Source organism: Mus musculus, chromosome 3 (genome assembly GCF_000001635.26).
Source record: "Mus musculus strain C57BL/6J chromosome 3, GRCm38.p6 C57BL/6J".
Classification (NCBI taxonomy): domain Eukaryota; kingdom Metazoa; phylum Chordata; class Mammalia; order Rodentia; family Muridae; genus Mus; species Mus musculus.
Genome location: NC_000069.6, coordinates 36,206,733 through 36,227,940, shown reverse-complemented (window position 1 = coordinate 36,227,940; position 21,208 = coordinate 36,206,733). Strand labels below are relative to the sequence as shown.

General features: G+C 43.3%; 1 protein-coding gene and 1 pseudogene across 1 annotated transcript in view; both read left to right on the top strand.

Annotated features, from left to right (window-relative positions):
* The first annotated feature begins 5,665 nt into the window (after positions 1-5,665).
* The window catches only part of Qrfpr (pyroglutamylated RFamide peptide receptor), a 42,850-nt gene continuing 27,307 nt past the window's right edge, over positions 5,666-21,208 (top strand). The window contains exon 1 of the mRNA NM_198192.2: positions 5,666-6,041. Coding sequence (NP_937835.1) covers positions 5,702-6,041 — 340 coding nt within the window. The 5' untranslated portion in view covers positions 5,666-5,701. The remainder of the gene's footprint in view (positions 6,042-21,208) is intronic.
* Gm18893 (predicted gene, 18893) lies at positions 13,192-14,129 on the top strand (annotated as a pseudogene).

Genomic DNA, 21,208 nt, shown 5'->3' with positions numbered 1-21,208 from the left:
ACTGTAATTTCAAGACCAGGATGGGTTACACAGTAAATTCCACCCCGGCCTAAGCTACATCGTGAGATACATCGGAGAACAAAAAGAAACTCTTGAGTTGAAAATACAATAACCAAAATGTACAACTCAATAAATGGCGTCAACACCAGGAAGTAGAAAACAGGAAAGAATCAGTGAACCATTTGAGTATAGAATTATTCAATCTAAGTAAAAGAAGGAAAATTGACCCTATACTCTCAAAATGGACAGAGAGACTTGAGTACCTGGGTAACCATATCGAAACAGCTGACCTTCGTGTTGTCCTGAGTCTGAGCAGGCAGAAAGTTAGACCTGAGAGAAAGAACCAAGAGACTGTACTGTACCTATGTGTTGGTAATTCTGTCTCCTGAAGGTAGACTGCTGCCCCTTAGTGGATAAACACCCTTGAAGCTGGAATTAGATCACTTCCAGTCTATCATAAAACCAGGCAACAAGCCAGCTTTCCCAATTGCCACACAAACACACTAATGAACATCTTGTCTTAGTCATCGTTGTATTGCTGTGAGGAGACCTCATGACCAAAGCAACTCTTACAAAAGGAAGCATTTCATTGCTTACAGTTTCAGAAGTTAGTCTATTATCATCATGCCAAAAAGCATGTCAGTATGAGGGCAGGCATGGGGCAGGAGAAGTAGCTGAGAGTTTTACATCCTGATATTCAGGTGGAGGGGGTGGGGTGGGGATGAATGGAGGGTTGGGAAGAGAGAGTGGGATGGAGAGGGAGGGGAGAGTGGGAGGGGAGAGTGGGAGGGGAGAGGGAGAGGGAGAGGGAGAGGGAGAGGGAGAGGGAGAGGGAGAGGGAGAGGGAGAGGGAGAGGGAGAGGGAGAGGGAGAGTCTGGGCCTAGCATGGGTTTTTCAAACCTTAAAATCCACCCTCCCCCTTAGTGACATACTTCCTCCAACAAGGCCACGCCCCCTTATTTTTCTAATCCTTCCAAAGAGTTCCTCTCCCTGGTGCCTATGGAGTCAACTCTCATTCAAAACACCGGAAGTCTGCATCTTCAGAATGCCTCAACTTCACTAAAATATCTTTTTTTTTTTTCTGGTGGTCTTGACCACTCCTTCTATGGGCTCTTCATTATCATGGCTAAAAGTACTCATCATGACCTGGGAAAGACCAAGGGTCACCTTACTTCCATGAATAACCACCTACCTCGTACCTCGTGAAGATTCATAAAAATTATTACACACACACACACACACGCCATCCTACTCTGAGTCAGCTTACTCCAAGACCTCTGGAGTGTGCTGTTGTTGGGCTAAATAAACTTCTGCTCAAACTGTCTGCATCTCTTAGACGAATTCCTTCCCTCAAGAAGACAAGAGGGGAAATTTGTAGTCTTATAACAACTAAGATGCCAGAGGAGAGGAGAAGGGAGGCAGGATTAAACCTCCGTGAGAAGAAATAAAGATTGGAACATTTCCAAGGTGTGTAGAAGACAAGGCCGAGAATTCAAGATGCTCAGGAAAACCCAAAGGATAAGCCAAAAATATCAACCCAAAGACTCATTATAGCAAATTTGCAAAATCAAAGATAACAAAGAAACCACCACCACCACCACCATCAGCATCAGCATCATCATCATCATCATCATCATCATCATGATGAAGAAACTATTTGAATGGTGATAGACTTCACATTAGAGACCATGGAAGACAAAATAAAGTTGTGGCACACTTAATAAACAACGAAAAACAAATAACAAAATCCAACAAATCTTTCAAATCAGAATTTGATAACCAAGTGAAAATGTTCTGCAGTGATAAAGGGGAAATCAAGACATTTTCTGGAAAAGAAAAAAAAATGACTTCATTGGCTGTATCTCAGAAAGGAGATAAAATCCTTATAAATCAAATAGAACTATCAGAAAAGGAAGTATCAAGAAGAAGCATCAGTAAAAAAAAGAACAGTAGGGAGAGTAATATATAAGTAAATACACCAGACTTTCCTTCAAACCGTCGAAGATAAAGTTATAGCAATGAGCGTTACTATTCCAAATGCAGAGGCAATGTTTACGGGAATAAATTTAGACAAGATTAAAGGAGCACAAAAGGAGGTAAGCTATCTACACTCCTCTCAACCTGGTAAATACTGACCCCAGTAGACTGTGGTAAGTTATGTACAGATAAGATAAGAAGCATACAAAGCAAGCTACTAAAGATAAACCCAGAAGAATTGTTACAATGTTTATATAATGTTAAAATGTTTATATAACTCAAAGGAAGACGTGAAAAGAAATCAGGTAAATTAATAACAGAACAAAGAGAAAACAAAGGCATCCTGAAATCCTAATTTAGCAGTAATTAAAATGTAACTTAAATATATTATTAAAAGACAGAGACTTGAGGGTTAGAATCAAAATAAACAAACCAATCATGACCCAAAGCTACGCTGTATATCATAAAGTCACTTAAAACTATATTTCTGTTGGAAGTAAAATGTGGAGAGGACATGCCAGGAAAACACTGATCCAAAGAAGTCAGGACTCTTATGTTGTTTGGAGAGCAATCCTTAAAACAAGTGAATCATTGGCACACAGAGAGGCACAATACCACTTCAATGTGTGCATTCATAAAGCAAATTCTACAGACGATATGGAGCAAATGCTCACAGAGTTGAAAGTAGGTAGATCTCCATTTAGAGTCGAATACCCCAATATTAGAAGCAGCTTGATGAATACTCAGGAGCTTTTGAAAGTACAAAGATAGGTCCTCTAACTTAAAGATCTCAGCGTTGTGGTTGCTCCTACACACCCAACACACTTGGGAGACACTCATAAAAGGCTTTGGGGAGCACCAAGATTGCCATTTTAGGTAAAAGAGTATTAAGTTTGTACTCAAAGTCTTAGCTGGACCACAAAGACAAGAGAAAGAAAGAAAATGGATGCAAGTGAGAAAGGTAGAAGCCAAAGTACTTTTGCAGATGACAGGATCCTTAAAAGTGCCTTAACAGATCTCTAGAAAACTTAGTCTGATATACACTTTCAACAAAGTAGCAGGATGCAAAACTGACCTACAAAAATCTGCGGCCTTTCCATATGCTAACCTTGAACTCATTGAGAAAGAAGTTAATGGATGGGGGAAACCTCCAGAAAATAGAACCAATCTAGATGACCATTGATCGATGAATGGACAAGGAAAAATGTGTCTTTCGTTGGAAGAAATACACAAGTGGAGTTTTCCTAGCTATCAAGATAAAAGAAAAAGAATATGTCAGGAAAACAAGCATAACTGGAGGTCTTGCTAAATGAAATAAACCAGACTCAGAAATACTGCATGATTTCCTCCATTCACAGGAGTGTGTGTGTTTGTGCATATGTGTGTGTGGTATGAGTGTGTGTTTGTGTGTGTATAGTATGCGTGGTATATGTGTATGTGTGTGGTGTGGTGTGGTGTGTGTGTGTGTGGTGTGAGTGTGTTTGTGTGTGTATAGTATGCGTGGTATATGTGTATGTGTGTGGTGTGGTGTGGTGTGTGTGTGTGTGGTGTGAGTGTGTGTTTGTGTGTGTGTAGTGTGTGTAGTATGTCTGGTATGTGTGTATGTCTGTGGTGTGGTGTGAGTGTGTATATGTGTGGTGTGGTGTGTGTGTGGTGTGTGAGTGTGTGTTTGTGTGTGTATAGTATGTGTGGTATTTGTGTATGTGTGTGGTGTGTTGTGTGTGTGTGGGTGTGAGTGTGTATGTGGGTGGTGTGGCGTGTGTGTGTACTGAGGGTCATGAAAGGGGGCAGCAGAGGTCTTCAGGAGAAAGAAAATAGAATACATGTGACATAGAAGCAAAGGGGATCTGTCTGTGCACAGGAAGAAGCGAAATATGAAGGAGTAAGGAGAGCAGGGGTGGGGGGCAGCGATGGAGGGGAACGAGTAAGAAAAACCATAAAGACACATGCTATGAAAATGAAACCCATTGTTTGATATGCCAAAGCTAAAAATTCATCAGTAAGAAAGCAAAGAACAAAATTAATGGCTAGTTATGAACTACAGAATTTAATGCAAAGTCAACGCAATCAACATTTAAAATATATTCTGGGGCTGGTTTAAAAAAAAAAAAAAACAACTGAGCTGCAAACTGTAAGAAAATTACTTGCAAATTACCTCCTTGATAAAGAACTTGAGTGTATAACCTAAATGAGCCCCTAAACACATATAAAGTGAATAGTTCAATTAGAAAATGGGCAAATCATGTAGAAACATTTCAGTGGAGGAGAAACTGGGCCAGTGGAGTAAGCACAAGAGAATTCATTGTCATTGGGCCTTTGGAAAGTCCAGCGACCCCACTGAGATCACCACAGGTCCATTAGCACCGCTAGGGTTTTAACTAGATGGGCTGTGTGGGTAAGACAGCTTCATTTGCAATCAAGAGGGTCAGGGTTAACCAAAGAATCTACATAAGAAGCAAGCCATGCCTCTGTCCAACACCCCTCCCCTACACTGTGCTTAAAGACAAACCACTCCTTGGGATCTCAAGGGCTGGATGGACTGCCAGCCTGGGAAACACAGCAGCCTAGGGGCCAGTGAGAGAGTCTATCTCAACCCAGTAAGTTGAAAAGTGATAGGAAAATACGTTACTTTTGCTTTGGCCTCTTTATACATGCACACTCATGTGCAAGCACCACACACGCGTGCAAACACACACAAATAATAACAATAAACACTAACAAAATCAAATGCTGGCAAAGCTGAGAGGAAAATTCAGGCTCATGCATTGTCACTAGAAATATAAAATGAAACCTTGGAAAATAACTCGGGGATCTCCTTACAAATTAAATATACAATCATCTGTAGCAACTTCTTAAGTAATCTAACAAAATATCCAGCAATTGGCCAGTGGTTACATAAACAGGTAGGGCTCAGCAGAGTGTGACTTCAAATGGGAAGAAAATGGTCGCTAGGGCTAACACACACACACACACACACACACACACACACACACACACACACCACACGCACGCACGCACACGTACACGCACGCACACAGACACACACACACACACACATGCACGTGCGCGCACATACACACACACTGAGACAGAAAGACAGAGAGAGACAGAGACAGAGAGAGACAGAGACAGAGAGACAGAGAGACAGAGAGACAGAGAGACAGAGAGACAGAGAGACAGAGAGACAGAGAGAGAGTCAAGTCCCTGGATCTGTGTTGCTGCATATTTAAGATACAATGGAGCTAAGCGGAGTGAGGGGTACAAGGGACCACTGAGCTATAATTGCAAGTTCCTCTTGTGTGGTTTTATTTTAAATTCCGTTGGGTAGCCGTGGCTCACATTATTTCTCAAGAGGAGACTCGATGAGAAATGGAAAACTCAATCACAGTTTCAACCTAACAAGACCATGGGCTAAGAGAAGCTGATAGCAGGTGGGTGGCTGCTCTGCCCCAATCCTCACCAGCCTTAGGCGGCTCTCCAGACTTAAGGATGCAACTGTACGCCCAGAGAGGACAGAGTCAGAAGCACTGGGGCTCAGATGTTCCCACCTATAGCAGAACTTTTGAGAACTTCAAACATTTGTTGAGAGAGATCTCCTGGCCCCGCCTCCTGCAGGCAAGTTAAATCTGGGCGCCGCCTCGCTTCTCCTGAGCTCTGCACTGTCACCAGAGCCTTAGACTTGGAACAGCCAGAGCAGGAGGCTGGCAGGACTCTGCGCACAGCATGCAGGCGCTCAACATCACCGCGGAGCAGTTTTCCCGGCTGCTGAGCGCGCACAACCTGACTCGGGAACAGTTCATTCATCGCTATGGGCTGCGACCGCTGGTCTACACTCCGGAGCTGCCCGCGCGCGCTAAACTGGCCTTTGCGCTGGCTGGAGCACTCATTTTTGCCCTGGCGCTCTTTGGCAACTCTCTGGTCATCTATGTGGTGACCCGCAGCAAGGCCATGCGCACCGTCACCAACATCTTCATCTGCTCTCTGGCACTCAGTGATCTGCTCATTGCCTTCTTCTGCATCCCCGTCACGATGCTCCAGAACATCTCCGACAAGTGGCTGGGTGGTAAGACAGCGATTACGCGTGCACACTCACGGACACGCACACACACAAATGTGTTTACACTTCTGATCCTCTCTCTCTCTCTCTCTCTCTCTCTCTCTCTCTCTCTCTCTCTCTGTCGAATTGAATCCTGTGCCCTTCTTGAAAATGCCCTACCTGGTAACCCTGTAGACAAAAACTGTGGTGGGGGATGGGGGTTTGCCCTTACAGTTCAGTCACTTCATGGGTTGAAGTGAGAAGAATAATAGTTCAGGGAGCCTGTGCCTCCAACTGATTTCAACCCTTTCCCATAATTACAAGGTAAGAGTTGCCTTTATTTTTAATGAAATAATAATAACAATAACCCAGCTAAAAATCTTTTTTCATTTTCCAACTTCCAGATTTGCGTACCAGTTACTTGTGTTGCTTCCAGATAAGAGCTTGTAATATAAGTACTTGTAATAAATGTTTTCTCTCTCTCTCTTTAACAACAAATAACATATTTGCAACAAAAAAGTACCCTGGACAAGTCCTTTGTAGAAACTGTAATAACAGAGTCATGTAGAGAGGGCAGCAGATAGCGCTTCACCTCTTGACTTCTAAGAAGGAGATGAGACCTGCCCCCACCTCCTTTGAAGAGGGTTAGAAACACGAAGAAACCCTGGAGAGGGTCCGTAAGCTTGGAACAGTGTGTGCACACTGGAAGTTAGACTTTCTAGTCTTCTCCCAGACACACAGCTAGTGTCTGTGGACTTGTGTGCTGTGCTCTTCCCACTGGTTCATGGCCCTTCGGGAGGGTGTGCAACCTCTCTGTGTTTTCATAAAGAAGTGTGTTCTTGTGACCACATTTTAAAGAAGTGATTTTAAGTAAGGGAGGTGGCTTTTTCTGCTGTGATGGGCTGTCATCTCCACCCTCCTACTGGTGTCGTTCTAACGCATGAGTGATGTTTTTTCCCAGCCTGCCATTGCCCACTGTGTATCGCTAGTTTATTGCTCCACCACTGCTGTTTCCCACGGATTTGTCCTGAGTTTATTTCAGCGAGTGAGTCTGCTAAGCTGTTGGCTCTCATCTCATCTATCATGCATTTCTAAGGCATGAGAAGCTACTGGGCATGTGTCATTGACCTGTTGGTAGTGATGTCACAGTTCACAGATGACACTTTCTCACACTGCCGAGTGAAATCACTGCAGTTGAGATTCAAGAGTCACCCACAGGTCTTAAGAGCTTACTACATCTGAATGTTTAGATTTAGAAAGCAATTGTATTCCACTTTAAAGGGGACATATGCAATGTGGGATCATTGGAGTAGTCCAAAGACTAGATTGCCCCTGAGCTCTAACACAAGCTAATTGGGTATGCTTGGGCTTCAGTTTTTCAATAAAGTATTGAGGAGTAGAGAAGAGGAATAGAAAAGATCATTTGCCCCCAGCCAGAGGGAGGTGTGGTTCCCAGGGAGGTCCGGGCACCTGCAGAGAACATAGGTAAGGACGGCCAAGGTTGGCTTCATGCTTCCTGCCTCCTTTCTCCTTTGCATCCTGCTTTACAAGGGATATTTCACTTTAGCTTCTAAATGCTAAAAAGAGAGGGAAATATGCTACAGGATTAGTGTGAGAAAACGTAAAGGTGTTTTAAGAAATGATTCTATCAGGCATGGTCACATATCTGTAATCTAGTATGTTAGTAGCAGGAGGATGGCAAGTTTTTGTCAGACCTGGGCTACATTGTGAGTTTACATAAGGAGAGCCTGTATCACAGAAACAAAATGGGGGTAGGGTGTTCATGCCATGAACATATATGGCTAACTCTATTCATAGCTGTTTGTTAGGTTGGAGGTGGCTTATATTTATACAGGACTAGATGGTTTATAAGTTGAGTTTACAACAGCAAAATTAGTTAAGATGAGAAGAAAAAGCCCAAGGAAGACCTGCAGATAGGTATAGGGAGAATTAACTTGCAGGCTGTAAGTAGGATAATAACCATGATATATTATCAAAGGGGAGCTCATGAGAATGTAAAAGATGAGAAAGAATTCATTAGTTACTTGACAAACCTATTGAAAAATCTTCTATGTGACAAATTATCACCTTGGGAAGACAAAAAGTAAAAAAACAAAAAACAAACAAACAAACAAACAAAAAAACACCCTGAAGTCTTTGAGGGATCTCAGAGAATGCAAGAAGTCCCAAAATAAAAAAAATTAAAATGTGGTAGATGAGGGCCCTCTCTGTCGCTGGAACACTCCAAGAAAGTGGTGTCCAAGAACACTTGCCACTCTAAGTTTGGAGAGAGAAAAAATGCTGTAATTTGGAAGACTGTATAAAGCATTTCAATCGATTTTATCAAACAGAGAATGATGGGAAGAGACAGAAAAGCAGGTCACTGCAACTAAAGAAGGAAATGTGTTGTGTAAAAGCCAAAAATAAGGAGACCTGTGATCAGGGTTGGGGAGGAATACAAAGCGTCCCTGTGGAGTTCAGCAGGAGGGAATGCTGGCCCAAACTAGCTGCTTCCCGGACGGATGGACGGGCAGGATGGCTGCCTGGATTGTCACATCCTCTTCTGTTGCGACTGCTACTGCTGTTCCCCAAGAGAAACCAAGAATGTGGATTTTATGACTTTGACATGTAACTCAAATTAAAAAGCAAAACACAATGGGGTAAAAAACAAAAACAAACAAACAAAAAACCCACATCTCTATGGCTCAGGTCATAAATAATTCACACTTCTAGTTAGTGAGCTTTCTAACAAGCCACTGTCCCAAATATTCCAGGTAGTAGGAGGTGAGCAACTGCTTTTTCTTTCAATCCACTGCTTCCCCTGAGAAGGACCAGCATCACCTACTAAATCAGCACATTCATTTTAACAAGGTCCCCAGATGATAAATATTGCAAATTAAAATCTGGTGATCAGTGGTTCTCAAACACCCCCCACTCCAGCATACGTGCGCACACACACACACACCCCACAACCCTTCCAAAGGGCTCTGAGAAATGGCCTTAGACAGTCTGGAGTCCAGTGACAGGACTCGCTGGGACTAGGAGTCCCCTGCAAGTGCCAGATGGAGTCCATGGTCCTCACTTCCATCCAGGGCTGGCTTCAGAGATGTCACGCTGTTAGTTTGTAATATGTTCTAGGGTGGCACTACAGAAATCAACAGCAACAATTGATGCCTGGAAAGCAAACAGGTCATTTTGTCTTTCCAGAGCACCACAGAGCAGATGACTACTTCTTCTTCTTCTTCTTCTTCTTCTTCTTCTTCTTCTTCTTCTTCTTCTTCTTCTTCTTCTTCTTCTTCTTCTTCTTCTTCTCCTTTTTCTTCTTCTTCTTCCTCCTCCTCCTCCTCATTGACCTCCTCCTCCTCTTCTTCTTCTTTCCCCTCCCCTTTCCCTTCCCCTTCTCTCCTTCTCCTCCCTCTCCCTCTCCTTCTCCTTCTTTTCTGATATCTTACTTTTCTATTACTGTGATAAAACACAGTGACCAAGGCAATTTATGAAAGAAAGCATTCAGTTTGGCTTATGGCTTAGGAAGCTTAGAACTGGTGATCTTGTAGTGAAGGGTCACATGCTGAGACACAGCCATGTGGCAGAGAACACACCGGGAATCCCACAAGCCACATGAAGCCTTAATGACCACCCTCAGTGACGCAGTTCCTTCAACAAGGCCATGTTTCCTAAATAGCTTCCCAAACTGCTCCAACCAACTGAGGACTAAGTATTCAAATATGTGAGCCTCTGGGAGCCATTCCCATTTGAATCTCCATATCCCATAAAAGACGGGTAAAAAAAATATATCCACAGACACTGAATTTATTTACTCAACTACACTCCAGTCAGTACATTATTCTGTACATACATTAATCTGTAGCATCTACAAGTTGCCCAGGAGATGGCAAGTTAATATGGAGGCTTTTTATCCCTCTCTCTTCCTGTCTTACTTACTTTTCTATTGCTGTGAAGAGACACTATGACCGAAACAACTTATAAAAAAACACAAGCATTTAATTGAGGGCTTGATTATAGTGTCAGAGAGAGCTCATGACCACCATGGTGAAGACCATGGCAGTAGGCAGACAGGCAAGGTGCTGGAGCAGTAGCTGAGAAATTACAACTGATCCAGAAGCCCAAGGCATGTGTGTGTGTGTGTGTGTGTGTGTGTGTGTGTGTGTGTGCGCGTGTGCGTGCGTGTGTGTGTGTGTGTGTGTGTGTGTGTGTGTGTGTGTTTCAAACCACCACACTTGCCTTCCTTTTTGTCAGGTTTCCTTTCTTTTAAAATTTTCCTTCCCCCACCCCCCCCCATTTTCAGTTATTGTCCAAAGTAACAGGTTTAATTTTGATATCTTCATACATCTATAAAATGTTGAAATTTGATCAGATTCACCCTTCATATCCTTTTTCTTTCTTCCCCCCACCTCATGCTGGACCCCTTTTTTCTCTCAAATATTCCATGGTCTGTTTTCATGTCTTATTTTATGTATCTATATATTCCACATAGGAGGGAAAATGTGTAACATTTTCTCATTCCTTCTGTTAACCCTTTCTCCTCATTCCCTTTCCCCTCTCTCTGCATTCCTTCTCTCCCCCTTCAACATCCATTTCAGAGAAAATATGAAATGTTTGTCTTTCTTACTTGTCTTCTTGAGTCTGAATTATTTTGTATAATATTACCACCTCCAGCCTGCACATAACAATCTTATCATTCTTTATAGCTGAATAGAAGTGTGTGTGTCTGTGTGTGCATGTACATCTCTGTGTGTGTCTCTGTGCGTACATCTGTGTTTATGTGTCTGTGTTTGCATGCATAAGTTTGTGTGTTTGCATCTGTATGTATGTATCTGTATGTGTCTATGTCTTTGTGTGTGTGTTGTGCATGTCTGTCTGTGTGTGTCTGTGTGTATATGTGCATCTGTGTGTGTCTGTGTGTGTACTCTCGAGAATGTCTGTTTGTGAGTCACACATTTTCTTTATGAACTTAATCTATTGATGGTCACCTAGGCTGGTTCCATATTTTAAGCTATTGTGATTGGTATAGCATTAAACATAGATATGTAAATATCTCTTTGGTTTGTTGACCTAGAATCCTTCAGTTATAGACCCAAGTATAGTTCAGCTGGATCATGTAGGACATGTATTTTCGTTTTTGAATGTCCCTCCATACTGATTTCTGAGGTGGCTATATATACCAGTTTGCATCTCTTCAGAAGTAATGATGTAATGATGTCTCTTGCCCCACATCCCTTACCTGGTCAGGGATGGAATCCCAAAGCACTTTCAAATTATATTCCCTGATGGCTAATGCTATTGAACTCTTCCCCACTCCCACCCCGCCCCCACCCCGCCCCCCTCCACCCCGCCCCATCCCACCCCAACCCCCAGGTATCTGTTGGCCATTGGTATCTTCAGCTTTTCTTTGACTCACATCTAGGAATTCTCGGGTGCAGGAGCGGGAATTCTCACTGAGTATGCGCTTAGGACTTCTCTTTTCCTGGTGCAGGGTCGCTGTAGCTTTCAGAAACGGGACCTGCGAGCTCTGTCTCTGTCCTCCCCTCTGATTTCTCTGTCCTCCCCTCTGATTTGTTTTGCGAAATGTCAACATTGACTTGCCTTTTGCTGTCCTGCAGTCATTGAATTTACCTGTCCTGGTGGACAGTTTTCTCATTTTGCCTGTTTCTTCCTCTTTTTAACTTTTTCTGATGTCTAAAAGCCTCCTCTGAATTCCCCGACCGTGCTGTTTCTAGGTAATTCAGAACAGCTGATTTTTCTCCAATCAAGAGCAATGTTCTCTCTTCTCCAGGCTCCCTTTTTCTTCATATACCTCTTTAAATCTTTTGTACTTTGGTGGTTATTACACTTCTCTCACTTTGTAAAGTCTTTTCTTTCGTTGTTCATTTCTGCATCGAGAGACTGTGGTCAGAACTTTCATGTTTGATGGATGGGTGACCTCGAACTTTAATTATAGTCTGAAGACACGGTCTTTCACCTGACCCGAAGACTATGCAGCATAGCAGTGTAATACTTTTTATTTTTCTATTACTCCTCATAAATCCCCATATATAAAAACTGATGTGAAATCTTAACGATATCCACTGATCTCTAATCTCTCATCATATCTTGCCTCCTACCCAAGGTCTAAATTGTGGTCAATAGTGCTATCACAGACCGACCAATCATGGCTGTAGTCAGCATTTCCTGGATAACTTGTCAGGTATTAAGATTTCACAGGTGTTGAGAATGTTGTGTCCTTATAGAGTAGCTGGTTTATAGTTAAATCAAGAAGGGAAGGAAGTATTCAGCAAAATGATAGAGCATGCAGGGGTGTGGGGGGGGATTTGTAACTGTAGGGGGTTCCAGAATATACTGTGAAGTATGAAGAGCTTGGGTATGGATGGGGGACAGGTGAGGATTCTGGGGTGCCTAAGAGACAGTGGGACTTGGGTGACTGAATGGAAACTTAGGGCATAGAATCTGAAGATCCAGAAGGAAATAATAAATTCTAATTCTACCCTCCTTTATGATTCTAATCATTGGTAAACTAAAATGGAAGTGTTTCTAGCAGTGGTTCTCACCTTCCTAATGCTATGATCCTCTAATACAGTTCCTCATGTTTTGGTGACTTCCAGCCATAAAATTATTTTTGTTGTGACCTCATAACCATAATTTTGCTACTGTTAAGAATCATAATGTAAATGTCTGTGTTTTCTGATGGTCATAGGAGACAACCCACCCTCCCTCCCCCCGTGAAAGAGTTGTTTGACACAAAGGGGTCGCGACCCTCAGGTTGAGAACCATAGCCCGTAGCAGCTTTGCTGGGAGATCCCCAAACTGCCTATTTTTCGTCCTGCTAGGGGTACAGGCTCTGCCTTGGAAAGAGAGTCTCCTCTAGTTCTCATTCGCAATCCTGTGATGGGCAGTGAGAAGAATGTTTTACTGGTGAATAGCAAAATGACTAAGAGCAATTCCCAGGAAAAGCTCCCAGAGTATCTCAAGTAATGACAGTGTCTTCAAGAAAAGTGCATATCTACACACACTCACTATTCTTGAAAAACATTTACCCAGCAAGAAGATGGAGAAAATTAATTTTTCCATAGTTGATATAAAAAATACTTCTGTATCCCCCTAGGTGAACCCTGCTTCCATCAGGCCCGAGCTTGGCGTGCCTGTCTTCCCCACAGTGGTACATCTAGCTTGAGACTTTGCCCTCTCATCCCCACCATGAGTGAGGATGGGTCAGGAGGGCTGGAGCTAGGCTGGTGGACCCTCAGACCTGACTTAGCATCCAAGACCCTCCTAGTGGGCCAACCAAGGCTCAGAGATCTTGGGGATTTCCCAATGTCCCCTGTTGTATGAGAGCTGTGGACTAGTGGCATACTGTGGATTTCAGGCTGGAGTGGATCTAAAGCCACAATTTGGCCAGGAGAGTTTATAGCCTAAGGGCCAGGCAGGAGCTGGAGTAAAGAGTAACTTGGAAGCGGCCTCTCCTGGGCCCAGAGTCGAGACAGTGGAGAAGAGGGAATAAGTCCAGAGGACTCCCAAGACATGAAAAGCCTGCAGAAAGGACTAGCTCAGACAGCAGAGAATCCCGGGCAATGCGGGGCTCGTCTTGGGCATTCTCTTCGGAAAGGTTCAGCTAGCTGACCATTTGCAACTTGGAGGACCTGCAGCTCAGTTTCAAGAGCATGTGTAAGCCGTGGCTTCTGCTGCAGAAGTGTTGGGGAAGCTGACAACAACCTTCAGGAGATATTCAGAGCAGAGACCCTGATGCAGACCCAGAAAAGAAACAAGAGGAGAACGGAGCTTGAGAGGGAGTACGGAGAACTTATTTCTGCAGTGCTCAAAGTCCACCCCGGGGCAGATCAGCATCATCGCAGAGCAGCTTGAGCTGGGGAAGGGTGTGGTCCCAGCATGGTTATGTAACCATAGCCAGAAGGGCAAACAATTAAGTATTGATGATTTCAAACAAGAGGGTTGCAGCATCTCCCTTCCCAGGGGCAGCCGGGCTGTATCTTTTCCTCTGCCCCAGACCCCGTTTTGTTGCCCAGGGCTGTAAAAGCCCCCACTTCACCCCTTTCCTGAGGGTGAACTTTTCACTCGGTACCTGTAACTGCTCTGGGCTCTCTGACCAGGGATGGGGAAAGCCAAGGGAACGGGAAGGAGGTAGACCAAGAGAACCTGGAGCCTGTGTCAGCAGGGCTTTGGGATTAAGTTCTTCGCTTACTGAGGAGGGGTTGCCAGCATAAAGGGTTGGGCCAGAGAAGCGATGAAGATCAAGTGTTCAGTGATGCTGTTGATTGTGAGCCCATCACATCATTTTGTTCTCAAAGAAGCCTTAGACCAGAGAGAAGACACACGGGGATCGGAGCACTTGGGGAGTATAACAAATGCTTGGTTCCACACTAAGTCATTCTGGTTTTGTTGGTCTGCGTGTCATAACTTGTTTCATATTTTCAAAAGTTTCGCATGTTAGGAATTATTATAATTTCTTGCCAAAGTTGAAACCCACCGTGTGGTATAAACGCTGACCAATGCTGACCGCGCATGGGGGTGGGGGTGGGGGAGTAAGCTTGTTATGAAGGCCAAAATTTAAAAAATGATTAAGACAGAGTTTTTAAAAACACAGTGCCTTCCACATATGCAATCCCAGTGGAGCTATTATGTTTTTTTTTTAATGTGAAAAAGAGTCAGAAATGCTTAGGAAATGCAGTGCAACGTTGTGCAAAATGCAGCCACAGTGTGACAAGGACTCGAGATAGCTGTCCCTTTGTAAGCAGTCCGCTGAAACGTTACTGAGGGAGGCCCTTGACCTCTCTGGAGTCTTTCAAATAAATTTGTAAGGAAGTAAATAAATAAATAAATATGATTAAAAAAATAGGTTAGAGTACAAAACATACAAACAAAAAACTACAAGTATTCTCTTGAAAACTCCAACTCTAGGTATGAGTTAGCACAGCTCACAGGGGTTTTCCGTTCTGTTTGCCAGAGCTTCAAGGACTGGCTGTGTGGAGGAACCAGGAAGTATGACTCTCGGGCTTTATCAAAACAACACCTATCACTTTTTAACAAATACAACTTTGCCTATGATTTTATATAAAAAAATAAGAATATATTTCATTGAATGGATTGGAGAGGGGAGGAAGACCAAAAGAAGAAGAAGAAGAAGAAGAAGAAGAAGAAGAAGAAGAAGAAGAAGAAGAAGAAGAAGAAGAAGAAGAAGAAGAAGAAGAAGTGCTTTGCATGCTGCTTTGAACATTTGAACAGTTGGCGAATTCTTAGAGATTACAAACTGGTAAATGGAGAGAAAGGCTAAAGGAAGTTGTTGAACTTTATTTTATTGAAAAGATATTAATTTATGGGACCAGTTCAGATCAGAGGGCTTACATGGAGCTTTATTTTATTATAGAAATTTCAATATGGGCAAATTGATTGTGAAATTAAGAGTCCCATGGGATGGGTTTCAAAAATCTATTAATGGTAGCCATGACAGCTAGTAATAGTCTTGTGGGAGAGGAAGGAGAAGTACAGGCTTTTAAAGAAAAATATTCAAGAGATATACAGCACAGGGGCTGGAGATGTGGCTCAGTGGTTAAGAGCACTGGCTGCTCTTCCAGAGGTTCTGAGTTCAATTCCCAGCAACCACATAGTGGCTCACAACTATCTGTAATAGGATCCAATGCCCTCTTCTGGTGTATCTGAAGACAGCTACAGTGTTCTCAATTACACAAAATAAATAAACGAGTCTTCAAAAAGTGAGAGCTACAGAAACAGTTATTTGGAAGAAAACTCAGAAATTGTGCCACAGGACTAATCTGAATGTTTTTTTTTTTTTAATTAGCTTTGTGCACATTTTGAGAGAGAGAAGAAAACCTAGTGCCTATTCTGTTACTGCAAGTCAAGGGAAATCCCTAAATTTTCATAGAAAGTGAAGAGGGAATTAGCAGCCACAGGAGTTTCTGTAGAAGATCTTCTCTCTGTAGGGCAATGAGAATAAGGACAGAAAAGGATATCTGTATTAAAAATTGATCTTCACCTCAGAGGATTAAGAAGGATACTTCTTGGCTTATCTGGAAATTTCTGAAAGTGTCCTAGGCAGATGAGACTCACTCGTACAGGAAACAGTTATTGTGAACAAGGCTGTGGGATCCTCTGCTCAAGCCTTCCCCAGGCCCTGTGATGGAGGTGGGTCAGGGTCATTCCCACTTGAAAAGCTTACAGAGAGTAGATTCACTCTGGGGAAATTCAGGATGAGGTTCACACGGTTCCCCGGTACCCTTGCATGTTTCCCATGAGGCCACGCAGGCAGGACTTTACCACCATCTGAGCTGATTCTTGGAGGGATGCTTGCACATATCTCATAGAGCAACACACACTGCACGATACTTATTTCTCATCCATCTCCCGTGTTTCGTTCCAGCTGAGCTCAGGGTTTCCCGCCTAGCCACGGGCTGCACCGTCTGAGAGCTCCTTTGCAGTTTGTCCCCACCCTAGCAGAGTGAGCCATTGCATCTGCTGTTAGTCATAATTGACATTCAGGTTGAATGTCTTTCTTTCCGTGGGACTGGAGGCATGAGGAGCTCATCTGTTCTGCGTTGTCTACATAATAAACTCCCTGAGTGTGTGTGGATTCTCAGGGGTTCATGCATATGTGCTCACTGATTCCTTGCTGGTTACAGGTATGAAAGTTTAGCCAGCAAGCTCAGAGCTTCGACAATGACAGCTGTGATCCTGTTAGCCACCAAGCTCCTCCAGAATGTTTGGCCCCAGGCCAGGAGTTCCGAAGAAGGCATACATCATAGAGTTGGCTATATGTGACTGTAGGCCTGAGTCCATCCAATAGTCAGCAAGCCCAGTGACACATATCTTTTGCCTTTGAATTCTTTGACATCCTCCCCTGTAACTTGGTCAGTCAGTCCCTGCATGAGGCTTTGAGGTTGAGCCTAACCAGCATTATGAAGCTGTTCTATGTCCACCTTTCCTGGGCTGGCTGATCTGAAAAGACACAGGAACTGTGGAAAAAACCACAAATCCCACATCAGCTTCAATAGTGTCTGCACCACCACTATATCCTCCATGGGGTGTGTCAGCTGTTTCTGTAGATCATGAAAGCAGAACCATTGTCTGCCTTCAAGCTTACACTTTATGGCAGACCAACTCCTATATTGCCAGTTCCCCAATTGTTTTCTTCTGCTGCTGAGGAATCCCAGATAGGTCTGAGAGCAAAACTGGAGAACTTTCTCCTAGCCTGTGGCATCGAGGAAGGTTCAGCAGATGTTGTATTTGTTTCCCTTTATATCTGAGAGTGATGGGCTCCTAATGATTAATCCTGCAACAGCTAGGGAAATGCTTACTGTTTTTATTTGATTTTGTGAAACAAAAACGAAAAGCATTCGTTAGGCAGTGAGCCAGTACGGATCACAGAAATCTTAAAAGACAGCTTGTTCTCACCTCCTGGGAGAGACGAGCCTATGCGGTGCGTTACTGTGTACATTGAGGCTTTAATATTAGCTGGGTTGTGTATCATATTGCATGCTATCATCAGAAGACCAGAACAGCTTAAAAATAATATCTGATGCTGCCATCTGGTGGCAGATGGCACCACAGAAACTATTACAAGATCAGAGGCTTAAAAAAAAAAATGAGTGTTTTATGTTTATACCCATAGACCGATGCTATTCCCTGCCCTGCCCAAAAAAGCTTCCCTTTGTGATAAATGGTCTGTAGTGAATGCAGAGGCTCATGGCTGCTTAGGGTGCTGAGAGGAAGTGACAATTAGTGTCAACTCTCAATAGCAACTATACCTCCCCTTCTAAGGTTCAGGGAACATCGCCAAGGAGACAAAAAGGATGTAAGAGCTGGAAGATAGATAGGGAAGGGGACTGTGAGATGCTCCATTTTAGGCAAGGCATGGCTATAAGCAATAATGTCACGGCATCTGCCGTTGCTTCCATTGGCTGGGCCTGGCATCAGTCAAGGCTGGAAAAAGACTCATGGGACCTCATCCCATCCTGATGAAATGCTGACTACTGGTGGATTCTAGGGGAAAAGCAGCCGTTGTCTTCACTTGTGTGTTCACAGGTGAGCCTGCTAGGCTCCAAGGAATAGTTCAAAACCCAGGTTCTGGGTTTGAGCACCACAGCTCTGGCCAAACCCAGTGGGTCATAAAACAAAATGCAAAGACATGAATATGAGAAAGGGACTTATGAGGGGTAAAGAGGCAGGTGGAGGGAGGGTGTGGACAGAGTTAGAAGGGAGATAGGAGGGGGATGGGTGAAAATAGCCATGATTATTTTATATATATATATATATATATATATATATATGAAACTGTCAAGTGAGAAAATTAATCAAAGTTAGATATAAAAGAACCAATGCACATCGGTCCTTATGGATTCCGATTTGGCTTCAGAATGAAGTAAGCACTATGTACATATTTTTGCCCATAAAGTATTACTCGGAAATCTCTTCTAATACTGCACAAAAAGACAGCAACATTATTTTAAAGACATTTTTTCCCCAGTGGAATTACAATGCATATAAAAACTCTCTGAGTGGTATAAGGAAGCAGAGGCTAGCAGTTGATGTCAAAGCAATCACTAAAACACTCGCTGTGATGTCTTCGTTTGTAAGCCTGACAGAACACATCAACCTGCCACAGGGTTACTGTGAGAATGACCGATTCTATGAGCAAAGGGGCTGGAAACTTAGGGCCCTCTGCAGGTGCAGTTGTTGTTCATAGATTGAGTGGTAGTGTTCTGAATGTGTTTGCTTGTGTGTAGAATAAGCTTGTGTCAAGTAACTCTGATTAAATGCTATTAAAAAAAAGTGCACTTAGTATCTCAAATATATACAACAAGAATTTATTCAAAATGGTGCCAGTCATATAAACTTGTAGCCTATTTGTATTAGATATTGAACAAGCGACATGAAAAATCATTTCTGTTCTTAAACTATAAGGGTTCAAACTGATCACTTGTGCTTAGCAGGCAGAAAGAAGATAGTACTGGTTTTATTTATTGCCAAAGCGGTGACGTAGCCCTAGAAGAGGCCGGAGAGGACACTGCTATAGCTGCTCCAGAGTTGCGGTTAATTGCAAGGCTCCAGAGTGTTTCCAGGCCACCCAGCTTTGTAGCACAGTTCTGTCACATTTCCTTCTCACACAGAGATGCTGCCAGGCCTCATTCTCACCTGGGATTTAAGACAACCCCATGAGTCCAACTTGCTGTCCCTTGCTCTGAACCTCCCTTTAAATAGCCATGTTGTCTAATTCATACTGCTGGGGGCACTTCACGTTGCCCCACTCCCCACCTCGCCCCGCCAGGCGCTGTGAAACACTTCCGCATGGTGCCGACCCTGTTCTGCTTGCATCCAGCAGAGCTGAGTACCAGGCCTCGCTGTGCCCTGCAGGGAGGTTGAAAGAGCCCCCACTGAAATGAATACCCAGTCTTAACACTAGACTGACCTAGTACCAAGAATTCTCATTTTACAGGTGAGAAGCAGAGGCCCGCATCAGTTGTCTATTCTACATAATAAAGCAGTCACAAGAGGAGTAACCAAGGAAATCATTGTTCACAATCCCACAATCCAGAGGCATCGCTCTGGGATTGATACACTCGAGGGGTTCTTAGGCTAGATTCACCGGAGTCACCGGTGAGTCTAGGTTAAGCTGGTGAACTGCCAGGGGACTCACTGTATGAGGTCTCAGGAAGAGGCAGGCCATCTCCGTCCTAACATTTTCCTGTATCGGGGTAGCCCAGGCTTCTTCACACAGAGTTGTTGTGTGACAAGCAAAAACTGAAGCTTGGAAGCCTCTGCGGACTTAGGACAGGATGTTGCTCGGGCACTCGGCATTCACGTGATAAAGGAACGCTGCTCCAGCTTTAGAGAGTAGGGAAGCATTTCTCCACGTGAGGAGGGAGTCCAAAGGGCTTGAGGTCTGTGATGGAGGAGATTTGTAGCCTTTGTCCTCCTGTCTCACAATTTCTTACAGCAAGCGAATTGTCTAAGCTTCCTTAGGAAGAGTCGGTCGACAGGCTTGAGCCTGAGGAATCGGCCTCTGTCTGGATTGTTGTTGTTTTTGTTGTTGTTGTTGTTGTTGTTGTTTCAGCAGTGGCTACAGTGGAAAAGGAAAGTTTCTTTCTTCAGTGACTCCTGCTTCCGTCCCACTTCGTCACCATGGTACCCTGTGACCACAGTAGTTTGCCCATATGCTCAGATGGCTAATTTGTAACTTAATGGAAATCTGATAGGACCATTGCCTTAGAAACCCTCATGAAAATCCATTCCTGTTAACTTACTCTCCTCGGCCCTGCTCAGGGAGCTGCCATTTACCAAACTCTACAGTGATTCAGACGCGTGGGTAACTACAGCCCATTCAGCGACACTGAATTAGTTAAAAACCTTCCCTTATTGCGGTGTCTAGGAACAATCACGGATTTGCTCTTTATGAGGCGGAATTTCGTTTTGTCAAAAGCTAATCTAAGTGTCACAATGAGTCTGAGCCACGGATTGGTTTTCTTACCAGGTTCTGAGAAACACTGGTAATAAACACACGGGACACTAGCTTGAGGCTGTCATTAAAGACAGGGAGCAAGCCTTGAAAGTTAGTGCTGACCAGCTTCTGATAACAAATTAAGCCAGGATCTAATGAAATAAAAAGAGTTGAGCAAGATGTTAAAAGTTTTGTTAAAAGTTTAAATTACCCACAACGGAATTACTAAGTGTCATGTGCTTGCAGGATGCTAAATCTGTTGGTTAATACAGTGAACACAATTTTTTCAAAATTCAAGTTACATTTTCACTATTGAAAAACAAGATATCTGAATTTTGCATCTAAAGACACATTTTATTATAAACCCAACACTGTTTTCAGCATAGAAGGTTGTCACTAACAGATAGGAAATTCTATAAAAAATGTTTCAAATGAATCAATGAGTATCAATCATCTTGTTACCATAAAAATATTTGGCAATGTTTAGAAATTAGCTATATTTAGCTTTATGGTGTACATAAGAACGGGGTTTCATCTTGTCTTTGTTACTTTTCTATCGCTATAAAGAGACACAGTGACAAAGACAACTAATAGAAGAAAGCTATAAAGGATTTATAGTTTCACCGGGTGAGTCCAGGAAGGGAGTGTGGCAGCAGAAAGACAGGCTTGCTCCTGGAGCAACTGAGAGCGTACTACATCTTGAAACACAACC